The sequence below is a fragment of the Tiliqua scincoides genome, chromosome 1 (genome assembly GCF_035046505.1).
Source record: "Tiliqua scincoides isolate rTilSci1 chromosome 1, rTilSci1.hap2, whole genome shotgun sequence".
Lineage (NCBI taxonomy): Eukaryota > Metazoa > Chordata > Lepidosauria > Squamata > Scincidae > Tiliqua > Tiliqua scincoides.
The window spans coordinates 252954263-252966848 of NC_089821.1; the positions used below are offsets into that span (position 1 = coordinate 252954263).

The 12586-nt window shown below is 42.3% G+C and overlaps 1 protein-coding gene across 2 annotated transcripts in view; it reads left to right on the forward strand.

Annotated features, from left to right (window-relative positions):
- The first annotated feature begins 2074 nt into the window (after window positions 1–2074).
- The window catches only part of ESRRG (estrogen related receptor gamma), a 509743-nt gene continuing 499231 nt past the window's right edge, over window positions 2075–12586 (forward strand). The window contains exon 1 of one of the 2 annotated variants that reach the window (XM_066618961.1): window positions 2075–2152. Coding sequence is in view for 1 of the 2 variants with exons in the window: in XM_066618952.1 (XP_066475049.1) it covers window positions 9419–9420 (2 nt within the window). In the remaining variant the exon portion in view is untranslated. Of the gene's footprint in view, window positions 2153–9347; window positions 9421–12586 lie in introns of those variants that run through there. The other variant, XM_066618952.1, reaches the window with a different exon arrangement.

Sequence of the window (12586 nt, forward strand, 5' to 3'; positions counted from 1 at the left end):
GAACTTGGCAACAACCTAAGAGATTATGCCACTTAGTGCTCAGGGCTGGTGTCCAACATTACAGTTGTCATGATGATGACGCCAAAACAGCCTCCCAGAGGTATCTGATCTATTTTCTGGCTGTAAAGAATTAAAAGCATTTACTGCATGGCGTTCTGACATTACACCACAAGTCACCGTGCCCTTGTTTCATGTTGATGGTGACCAATGGACTGTGGAGCTTCAAATGTGATGGTACAGCCCAAAGATTTTTATAAACTGCAGCTAGGAGCCAGGTCACTCTTTGATGACATTCTGGTGGCAAACGTAATGTGTCTGCTTCATTGCCACCATTTTGACAAGGTGCTATATAGAGATGTCACCTTAAGTTCCCATGCTTTGGAGTTGTGACTGCTCTTGTGAATGCTTAAGTGTGTTGGGCACTTCTTGAGATCACAGGTCACTGCACTCCATCTTCCAAAACAATGTAAATTGAGCCAGAACCTGGGCAACTTAATACTTATTGGGAGGATTCACAAATCTGGTCATCATGCCAAAAGTATGGCGACACAGGGTGATTTCACCATGTCACCACTATGTCAGAAAGTGCCTGTTAATTGGGGCCTTACTCTGAAAGTAAGATGGGAGATAAAAAAAACAGGTTTCTTCAGAGACATACAAAGAAGAGAAGTGCGGGAAGAAAAGTATAATGCCCCTCAGCACAAGTTTAAAACAGCAGTTTACATTGTGGCAAGAACAAGAGAGGAAATGATGACAAAAAGTTTGCTAATCAGGCACAAACCCTTCTTGCATGAGTATAATGGAGTTTACTATTTGTGGCTATAGTTTCTTGATACATATGGACAAATGTCTAAGAAATACATTCATTACTGAAACCTAGTAATGTTTTTAACTGATTAAATTATACAACAAAGAACTCTGCCTGCATCCCCTATTTTTAAACATTTCTCAGATCCTCTGTTTAGATGACAAAAGCAATTATATTTGAGGCATTGACCCAGGTTGTTTCTAGAGGCATTATTTTTGTGGCCCATTGGGGGGGGGGGAAACAACTAAGTGCGCATTAATAAATCTATTGGGTTCCTGATCTAGGATTTTTGCAGTCCTATGGTGCTGTTATTGTTGTAACTATGTAAATACTTGATGTAACAAGAATGGTTGGGTATTATTTCTGTTTTGAAATATTGGGAGCAGGGGTGAAAAATTTAAAAAAATGCATAACCCAAATGGGTTTCCCATTTGTCACGGTTATAGGATGCGATGATTTTTTTTTGTAGTGAAGGACAGACGTTTAAGATGGTTAATCAGTGGACTGAGGAGGTGCAGCTGGGAAAACCGTTTGGGATGGGCAGGATCCATTCTCTGTATTTTGATTACATTGTGGTGGGGGAGGGGAGGTGCAGATTGTAGCAGGTGGATGCGATCTCTAAAGAAATGGAGGTGGATTTCTGGTATAAATAGACAGCCCGGGTAGTATCCATGTTTTGCACAGATAACTTGTTTTCTCCCCCCCCCCCCCACTCCAGCACACACACAGACAGGCAGACTCCAATCAATGCAAATACAACGGAGCAGGCAGCTAATGAGCATCCTGATTCTGCATAAGCAGGGTCTTTGGGCAATGGTATGTACAGACATATAGACACACGTTGCAAAACATGCATGCAGGAAAAAGTGCACATACCAAGTCATGATCTCAAAGGGGGGGAAAGCCTGGCAGCTTCCCCTTCTCCTGCCAAGTTATCATTGAGAAAACAGACAGGCAGAGTGACGTCCTGGGTCAGCCTGAGTGCGGATCGACTCTACCAAGGAAGCAGGGAGGCCCGGCATCCTTCGGGCGCTCTCCCGCGCCCCTCGCAGCCCGCGCCGCCCGGGACGGAGCAGCCCTTGCGATGGAGCCCGCGTGGCGGCGGGGGAGCTGTCCGATCCGCGGGCGGGAGCTGCGAGGGGTGGGCCTTGGGGCTGCCTGGCGCAGGCATCTCCCCCCTTCTCTCCGGCTGAGGTCGCGGGAGCCCGGCTGAAGGAGGCGTGTGTCAAGATTTTGCAATGTCCCTGCACGGGCTTGTAGACTTTGCGAGCACAGAAGCCGGCTTGCCAGTGCCCCCGACGACTCACCTGCTTCGCCCTGCGCCTGCGGTGCTGCCCTGACCAGGTAAAGCGGGTCCAGCCCGGGCATCTCCTGGGGCACATCTGCAGGCAGCGCAGCTGGGGCATTTGCCTGCCTTCCTTGGCTTTCTCAGTTAGAGAGACGGGCAGCCCAGAGGAGCTCTGCCACTCCCCCCCCCCCCATCCTTTCCACCTTCAGACCTCGCTCAGTTTCACTTGCTTAGGAGTCAGTGCCTCCCCACGGAAAAGCACACTCTCCAAGCCAGCCAGCCGGGCATGACTGATGGTGGTCCCTCTGCTCTCTTGGCCATTTTTGCCTTCAGGGTGTTTGTTTTCCTTTTTGTTTGTGTGCTGACAGTCTGATTCCCGCAGGTTTTGTCCTGTTTCTGTTTGCCCCCCCCCTTTGTGAGATTAACTGATCACACAAAAAGATGAGTGCAACTGACCCAGGTTCTGGAGGGAGGACAGGTGCTGCTGGGGGTGTGCAGGGAGAGTTGGAATGCTTGAGTTCCAAGGACTGTGCATGGGATTGGGGTGGCAGGGCTGGACTTTAAAGCTCTTGCTCAGGTCTTGTGCCCACAATTGTCACTCTGTTATTTGCTACACTGCCTTCTCTCTCTCTCTCTCTCTCTCTCTGTGTGTGTGCGTGTTGTGTGCCTGTCCCACCTCTCCTTAGTCCCCATTCAGGGAGTTCAGAAGTTCCGCACTCCTTCCTGGGCTTCGCCAATGGGCTGCTCCCTTGGCCGCCTCGCCTCCTGGACTGCCAAGGGCAGCGCGATGAAGTCTGAGAGAGCTGGGTTGAGGGTACAAGAAAATGCTCCATGTGGTGCTGCCCAAACTGAGAGCTTCAGACACCCAGGGGAAATGGGCATCTCTTTCTCTCCCCCCCCCCCCTTTTACCTCAACATTTTCTGTGAGTGATTTACAGGAGCCAAACAGGCCTTCCTGTCAATTAAGAGCTAATCATCTTTCTCCCAGTCTTCCTATTCATTCATATGGTTTTTGCCAGACAACCATGTCTGGCCCACCAGTGCAACCAGGTGAGTCCCGAAACTAGGTGACACTTTTGGTGATGAGTCACCACCTCTGGTGGCCCCTTGATCCCCACCCCATTCGGTGGCAGTGTTTCATCAGCTGCTGCCTCCAGCACAGTAAGCCAGCCACAACACCTGTGGTTTGCAAAGAGCGGTAGTGCGAGGGTGGCACTGATGCCAGAGATGGGGAAGAAGTAGGGTGGTGAGGCTGTCATCTGTGACGAGATGATAGTGGTGGTGACAGATGAAGTGCTGCCACTAAAGATGGGAAGAAGCAGAGGGAGGGAACTCTAGGCTTGTAGCTATGACCACATGTACTTCTTTACTGGTTTATAGAAAGTACTTCAAACAAAAGTTTGAAATCTGTATGTTTTGTCACATATATGATCTCACTTGCATGCATTTGGATGTGTATGCATCACGTATATGCTATACACAGTGCGTGTGTGTGTGTGTAAGATCATCACTCATGACCATCTACATGTGTCCCACTTTTTTCTCACATAGAAGGAAGCGAGTGTGAAACAGTCTATATGTAGAATTAACTACATATGGGGCACTTGAAGCAATTGTGTGTATAAATGAGAACACCTTTTGTTCTTGCATGTGTTGGAAGGCATCCTAGGCATCGGTGTCTCAGAGTTCTGAGTGATCTGGGACATGGCTGTAGAACTTTTCTGAATCAAGTGGTTCCCATTAATATGGTGGAGTTTCTTTCTTACAATTAGCAGAGACCACATATGAAATCACTCTTGGGAAGTTGCCAGGGTATTGCTGCATTTCATTCCTCTTTCCTCTCAGACGAAGAAGGAAAATCTGGGTGGCATTCAGGGGCTCTGATTCTCACATTTTAAATGTCTTTCCTCATAGATGTGGTTGTAAATTGTACGAAACAGACTTCACTTAAATATGACAGTTGATAAATTTGTTGTAGAAGCAGACAGGGACAGAAGAAAAATTTGTCCGTCATATAACAATGAGTGCAGAGGTATGAGTGATGCCTATATAGGTTCTAATATAGAGAAATGTATAGGGAAAGTTATAGGCTCTAATAGGGAAATGTGGAAGATACAAAAAGCTGTTTGGGACAAGATTTTAGGCACTTAGCTGTATTTCATGTGAAAAGGTATGACAATGACCTCATAGGCTGTTGTCTTCTACACAGGATCCCACTATAGAATGTATAACACTCGTTCCAGTAGGATTAAGATTGCTATCATATGCACATTTCCTTGTGTGCAAACCTTTCCAAGTAAATGGGAACAGGAGTGAGCAGTCAGGACCAATTCTAACATTGTGCAGGGGATATTACTTTTGAATTGCTGATTATTGTACTTATTTTGGTACAGGCAACTTGGCTGTAACAAGATTCATGTTATAATATACAGTAACTCCTGAATTTTTAGTTCAGACGTTATTCTAAAAGCTGGAATTTGAGGCGATTCACATGTTCACAATCCTCACTTCTGGGTAATGTCTGAATAATCCACCCTTAATTAATTTTAATGTCACTCATGCTTATGGATAACTCAATTTAACTGTTCCTTCTGAATTTAGAAAACTTAGGGCCCAAATGTAGGTTATCATATTTGATTCTTACACCCAAGTGTTGGACAGCTAAGTATGGCTTGCTCTGGCCTGTTAATGCAGGGAGAAACTTGGGTATAAGATAGTCAAATGTGATTAATAGTAAGAACATAAGAACAGCCCCACTGGATCAGGCCATAGGCCCATCTAGTCCAGCTTCCTGTATCTCACAGCGGCCCCACCAAATGCCCCAGGGAGCACACCTGATAACAAGAGAACTGCATCCTGGTGCCCTCCCTAGCATCTGACATAGCCCATTTCTAAAATCAGGAAGTTGCACATACACATCATGGCTTGTAACCCATAATGGATTTTTCCTCCAGAAACTTGTCCAATCCCCTTTTAAAGGCATCCAGGCCAGATGCTGTCACCACATCCTGTGGCAAGGAGTTCCACAGACCAACCACATGCTGAGTAAAGAAATATTTCCTTTTGTCTGTTCTAACTCTTCCAACACTCAATTTTAGTGGATGTCTCCTGGTTCTGGTGTTATATGAGAGTGTAAAGAGCATCCCTCTATCCACTTTATCCTTCCCATGCATAATTTTTTATGTCTTAATCATGTCCCCCCTCAGGCGTCTCTTTTCTAGGTTGAAGAGGCCCAAACGCTATAGCCTTTCCTCATAAGGAAGGTGCCCCAGCATAGCAATCATCTTAGTTGCCCTCTTTTGCACCTTTTCCATTTTCACTATATCCTTTTTGAGATGTGGCGACCAGAACTGGACACAGTAGTACTCCAGGTGTGGCCTTACCATAGATTTGTACAACGGTATAATGTTAGCTGTTTTGTTCTCAATACCTTTTCTAATGATCCCAAGCATAGAATTGGCCTGCTTTACTGCTGCCGCACATTGGGTCAACACTTTCATCGACCTGCCCACCACCACCCCAAGATCTCTCTCCTGATCTGTCACAGACAGCTCAGAACCCATTAGCCTATATATGAAGTTTTGATTTTTTTGCCCCAGTGTGCATGACTTTACACTTACTTACATGGAAACGCATCTGCCATTTTGCTGCCCATTCTGTCAGTTTGGATAGAGCCTTCTGGAGCTCCTCACAATCACTTCTGGTCTTCACCACTCATAAAAGTTTGGTGTCGTCTGCAAACTTAGCCACTTCACTGCGCAACCCTGTCTCCAGGTCATTTATGAAGATGTTGAAGAGCACCGGTCCCAGGACAGATCCTTGGGGCACACCGCTTTTCACCTCTCTCCATTGTGAAAATTGCCCATTGACACCCACTCTCTGTTTCCTGGTCTTCAACCAGGTCTCAATCCAGGAGAGGACCTACCCTCTAATTCCCTGACTGTGGAGTTTTTTCAGTAGCCTTTGGTGAGGGACCGTGTCAAATGCCTTCTGAAAGTCCAGATATATAATGTCAACGGGTTCTCCCGCATCCACATGCCTGTTGACCTTTTCAAAGAATTATATAAGGTTTGTGAGGCAAGACTTACCCTTACAGAAGGCATGCTGATTCTCCCTCAGGAAGGCCTGTTTGTCTATGTGTTTTGAGATTCTATCTTTGATGAGGCATTTCACCATCTTACCCGGTATAGATGTTAGGCCTATAGTTTCCCGGGTCCCCCCTCTTTCCCTTTTTAAAGATTGGCATGGCATTTGCTATCTTCCAATCCTCTGGCACTGTGGCCGTTTTGAGGGACAAGTTGCATATTTTAGTCAAGAGATCAGCAACTTCATTCTTCAATTCCTTAATAACTCTAGGGTGGATGCCATCAGGGCCCGGTGACTTATTGATCTTTAATTTATCAATGAGGTCTGAAACATCTTCTCTTTTAACCTCTATCTGACTTAATTCCTTGGTCAGGAGGGGCCGTTCGGGCAGCGGTATCTGCCTGAGGTCTTCTGTCGTGAAGACAGATGCAAAGAACTCATTCAATTTCTCTGCCATCTCTAAGTCTCCTTTTATTTCGCCTTTCCCTCCCTCACCATCCAGAGGGCCAACAGCTTCTCTGGCGGGTTTCCTGCTTCTAACATATTTAAAGAAGCTTTCATTATTTCCCTTAATGCTGCTGGCCATGTGTTCCTCATAGTCTCGCTTGGCATCCCGTATTACCTTCTTACATTTCTTTTGCCACAGTTTATGTTCCTTTTTATTCTCCTCATTAGGGCAAGACTTCCATTTATGGAAGGAAGCTTCCTTGCCCTTTATGGCCATTCTAACTTGGCTGGTTAGCCATGCGGGCACCCTCCTGGACTTAGTGGAGCCCTTCTTCCTTTGCGGTATACACTTCTACTGGGCCTCTATTACTGTTGATTTGAGCAACCTCCATGCTCTCTGTAGAGACTGGGCTCTTTTTACCTTCCCTTTCAACCTCCTTCTAACCAGCCTCCTCATTTGAGGGAAGTCCGCTCATCGGAAGTCAAGTACATACAGATTTAATATTTATTCTTATGTACTTGTTCTTTATAGTATTCTGCAAAGCCACCTATATGGAGTTTATTTGCCAGATTTGTATCCTACCTTTCTTCTACATTGAAGGGGATTTAAGGTGGCTAACAACATAAAAACAGTACAATTGAGTGAAAACAATACAGCTTAAACAATAAAACTTAAAAACAATATTGAGTGAAAACAATAAAGCTTAAAAACAAGCAGAACATTAAAATAAAGCAAACAACTTGGATCATAAATGCATGATCTTAAAATGCATATCATTAAAGGCATCAGCTCACTGTATCACTTAAAAATCTTCCTAAATAGAAAGGTCTTAAAGGTCCTGCTGAATGGTCTCCAGGGAGGGAGCCGTTCTTAATTCCAGGGGAAGGAATTCCAAAAGCAAGGCGCCACCACTGAGAAGGCCCTGTTTCTAGTCACCCCCCACCTCTACTGGTGGCAGCACAGTCAGAAGGGCCCCCTCCAATGACCTAAGAGGACAAGTAGGATTATAGGGAGTTCTGTATATGTGCAAAGGTGACCTCTGGGTTATGGGTGCACCAAGCTTTTGCTGTTCCAGTCTGATCCACTATGCACGTCTGCAGATAGGACCACTCAAAGAATAATAGTAACAGGTAAGCATTCTGTCTTCCTTCTTCATGGTCTCTGTGCAGTTGCATGTAGTGGAGCAGATTAGTGCAGTAGAAGCATGCGGTGCCATAACCCAGAGATCACTTTGGTGCATAAAGAGAACTCCACTACACGTGGCTTCAAAGAAGACCACTTGAAGAACCATAGTTAAATCTGTTGTAAGTAATCTGGACAAGTAATCTGTTCTTCCAAGTAGGGATTTTGAAACATGTGATACAACTTTAATCTCTTAGGCTGCTATTCTGTACCTGCGTTTCTTGAACTATGAGTCAGGACCCACTTGGTGGGTCAGGAGCCGATTTCTGGTGAGTCTCACAGGGTCTCCAATGAAAACACTGCAGATGGAAAGATCAAATAACTAATTGCCTCAAGCCCTGAGGCTACTCAGAAATCAGATCACTGCTAACTGCCCTGCAAAGAGCTGAGCTCCTGCAGTTTGCAGGCTTGTGTAAATATAGGGAGATACATGTTTGAATGTCTTTTTTCTGGTGTTTTTTTTTCCAATTTTCCAATTCTGTTAGTGACAGGTAGTGGGAGCAGGTGAAGACTTGGGGCACAATCCTAACCAACTTTCCAGTATTGACCTAGCTGCAATGCAACCTCAAGGTAAGGTAACAAACATGCCCTTATCATGAGGAAGCTGCCTTGACTTCCTCTTCACTGCAGGATGTAGTACGTGCCACATTGACACAGCTATGTCAGTGCTGGAAAGTTAGTTAGAATTGCGCCCTTGGTCACATAACTGAGCACCTCAAGCTTTGAGGCTAATCTTTAGGGTTGCTTCATTACAAGAAATAGATTGAGTTTTTTTTGCAAATAAATAAAATATTACTTGTAAATAAATAAAAATATTATGTCTTTCTAGATTACCTTTTTTAAAATCTCATAAAGCTAGGTGGGTCCTGATAGAGTGTCATTTTAAGAAGTGGGTCCTAGTGCAAAAGGTTTGAGAACCACTGCTGTACACACTTACCTGGGAGTAAGTCCTTTTGAACTTAGACCTGCATTAGGATTGTGTTGTTAAATATATGGTATATTGACTATAGGAATGCATAAAGTGTCAATATTCTTTGTTTATTACTGTTAAGCAATAAACAATAATAAACTGGTTCATTGTTTATTACTGTTAAGCATAGTATAGCAGCATTTTAAAAGTATATATTAAATAATGATAGGCCAAGAAGAACTTCATTTTAAAATATTCACTAGACAGAAAGTGATAATTTAGTGCTTAATATAGTCCATATCAAAATAAGCAGATAACTTTACTACATTTAAGTGTATGCGCTACCATATTCCATTCTGCAGTCTATTTCCAAAATTAAAAGGTTACCATCTAGAGTACTCTATCTGTATCATGATCCTAGCACCGCTTATTATTGTGGCAGTATTTCAATATTACGTGATCTTAAAGATATTTCATCTTTCATTTTGAACCCAGAATTTGAATCAGCATTAGAATGTCAGTGCTGTAAGATAAGGCATAACAAACTAAGTAGACAGCTGAAGGGTTCCTGGTGAAGGTGTTGCTGAGAAGGCTATCTTGGTCTGTTCTCAGTAACCTTGTTCACAGGGACATTTCGGTGCAACCAGAAATTCAGCAAGAAGCTGCCTAGACTAATGTCAGAATGTTTGAAATTGAATGTGAGTCTTTTGCTTTATGAATGTTACATATGTCTTAACAGCATTCTTATGCAAAACTTTGTGTGTGTTTCTGTGTGTGTTTAAAGGGGTACACATCTGTCCTTGTATTCATGTGTGATAGAGGGAAAAACTGATGATGGTTTTCCAATATTCCAGAAAGAATTCATTTGATTTTGAAAGTCTCCTGGGTTTTAAATGTGTATTGTGAGCAGCCAACATAGATCTAAAAACTGAGGAAGCATGTACAGTGTGTTAATAACCAGTCACATTGAGGTAGTGTTTTAAAAGCACGTTTCAGATATTATTTGAAAAATACATGAATATAAAGGCTCATATAAGTGCTGTAAAGTTGTTAAAATGCTTCTGAACAATGAACAGGATGTTAATGGTCGTGCATTTCACACAGTATTTTTATGACTTTAAATCAACTGTATTGTAAAGCAGGCTTTATACTCTATATTACTCTATTAAGTCATCATACTTTTCAATTATTTTTGCACTTGTACTCCAGCTGGCCAGTGTGGTCCTTCCCGGGCGTATTTGAAACCTTGTCTGTAAAACAGTGATTGTTTATTATTGGTGTGTGTAGCTTTGTTAAAGATTGGGATCTAATTTTAACATATTGAGACAAAAATCTGCATGCCGACCAAATCATAAGGAAATAGCCCCAGTCCTATGAAATGAAAAGGGTTACAGCAGTGAAACTTACCAAATGCAATTTTAAATCTATTCACTAAGAAACCTTGACAGTATCTGCCTTCCAGGTAGTGCACATTTGGAAACAATATATCTCCATTTAAATGCAGATCTTCAGTTTTCTCCAGGGGGCAGTTGGTGAATCTTTCCACTGAACTGCTGGTACTTGAAAAACTAACTGAAGATTTCCCCATGAACAAGGGACTGTTTCAAGTCTGCTGTTTGAATAATGATTATAAAATTTTTCTAATATTGTAGTTTTATATTGATTTTAAATGCCTTTTGAAAAGCTAGTCTGAGGGAGTACTCTTCCCCCCTCCCCTTTAACTCAAAGCAATGCTTACCCTTATTTGGAGCGTCTAAGGATCTGTTATATCTCTTTCAAATAAGTTCCTTGTTTTAACCCAGCCGTGATGTTTGCATGTGAATTTTTGTCCCCATCAAACGGATGGGGCAAACTTCCTTTGATTTTGACCTAGATTCCATCTGATTATTCCTATATAGTGAGTACCTGGCAATTTTCCACTGTGAAAATAGGTGAACAACTGTTGATACCATCTAGCAGAACTGCATGGACAATAGGTCTGTGCAGTTTAACTCCATCATTCCTTGAAGAATTCATTATGGGAGCAGTGTGAAAACAGCTGCTTTGCTAACATGAGAGATGTGCGGGTGATAAGGGGTAAGACAAGGCTCATCTCATTCAAATATTTCATTTGTCTTAGTCCAGGTGGCTTTGTGTTGACTATGTTTAGGGTTCAAATGATGTCAGTGTTTCACGTAGAGAAACTAGCTGAAAATGTCAAGTTGAGGAGAATGTGAATGCTGCGTGTTTTGTTATAACTTCTTGTGTTTGCTTAGAACAGAGGCTATCTCTACTGGATCAGAGGCTGAAAAATATTTCAAATTCCTAGTCGCCAGTATCTAGTTTTTAGATGCTATCCTGCCCAAGGCTGAAACAACATAGATGATAGCACTAAAACTCTAGACACTGAGAGCACCAGGTGTTTAGATATTTCCAGGCCTTACTCAAGCCATGACTAGGGTGGCCTTCAGATATCTCCCTGCCTGACTATTCATTTGCAATAATATTATAACATGCGTGACAAATATAATTTGAAGTGTTTTTGAAAGTCAACATATAAAGGAAGGTTTGTGAGAGCCAATGTGCTATACTGTACAGCAGTGGTTCTCACAAATTTAGCACCAGGACTCACTTTTTAAAATGGAAATCTGTCAGGACCCACCAGAAGTGACATTATCAGGCAGGAAAATTTTTTAGCGATCCTAGGCTGCAATCCTACCCACACTTACCCAGAAGTCCCATTTGCTATAATTGTTAAAAGCATATACAGAGTAGCCTGTTCAAAATATGTCTGTATTAGTTCCCCAAATGCAATTGCATAGCATGGTAGCATCAAGTCTAATATATTAAAATCAAAATATTGAAATGAATGTGGGCCCACCTGAAATTGACTTGCAACCCACCTAATGGGTTCCAACCCACAGTTTGAGAAACATTCTGTCCAGTGTACAGAATGTTGGATGCGAATTTTAATTATCCATTAATATTAATGGGTAACCTTGGACCAATTATTAGTTCTCATCCTAACCCACCTAACGGGGCTGTTCTGAGAATAATGGGATAACTTTCATATAAACTGCCTTGGGGAAAGGGTAATTTACACTCACTCCATGCCAATCTAGCCTCAAGCTTTGCTTATATAAAGGCCCATAAACAAAAACAATTCATAGTGTTCAAACACTGTCATTAGTAGCTAAATATCAGTTGGGGAGAGGTTAATGGAAAGGTGCTGCTCTTTAAGCAAAATGTGTACAAACAGGGTTGGAATTCTGATGGGCGTAGAATACTAAGCTTGAAATGTTAATCTGGAATGATTCTTTTCTTAGGCAGAATTGGGACCACTTTTTTAGTGGAGTTACTTTTTATTATGAGAGGTATGAACACGAAGGACTTCAATCTAGAATTCTTATATTACGTTCACTTTTATTAGTCTGCAGTCTTTTGAAGATACATTTTTGAGAACCCTCTTTAGGACATGTCTATTTTAGAGTCTGGAACACATTGTACAACATTATGTTTCCTTTGATAACAAAGGAATAAAAAATCATTACTATATCCTGAGTATCTATCTATATACGAATAAGAGAATGGTGTTATTTCCTCAAACATATTTTCTGATGGCATATCTAGTTGCTTTGAAGCATGTGTAATTGATTATCATACATTTATTTTAAAAAGGAGACATAACAAGGAATCTAACGTGATGTTTTGGAATATATCTGTTCTCCACAATGTTCTTGAGGAAAATGTAAGGTTGCAGGCGTCATTTCATGCCCTGTATGTTTTTGAACATAAATCAAAGAAATTGTTGGGAGAGTTATAGATGTTCATAGCAACTGTAGCTATAATAAACACATGCAGTATATATTTTCTAAGCTCTCTTGT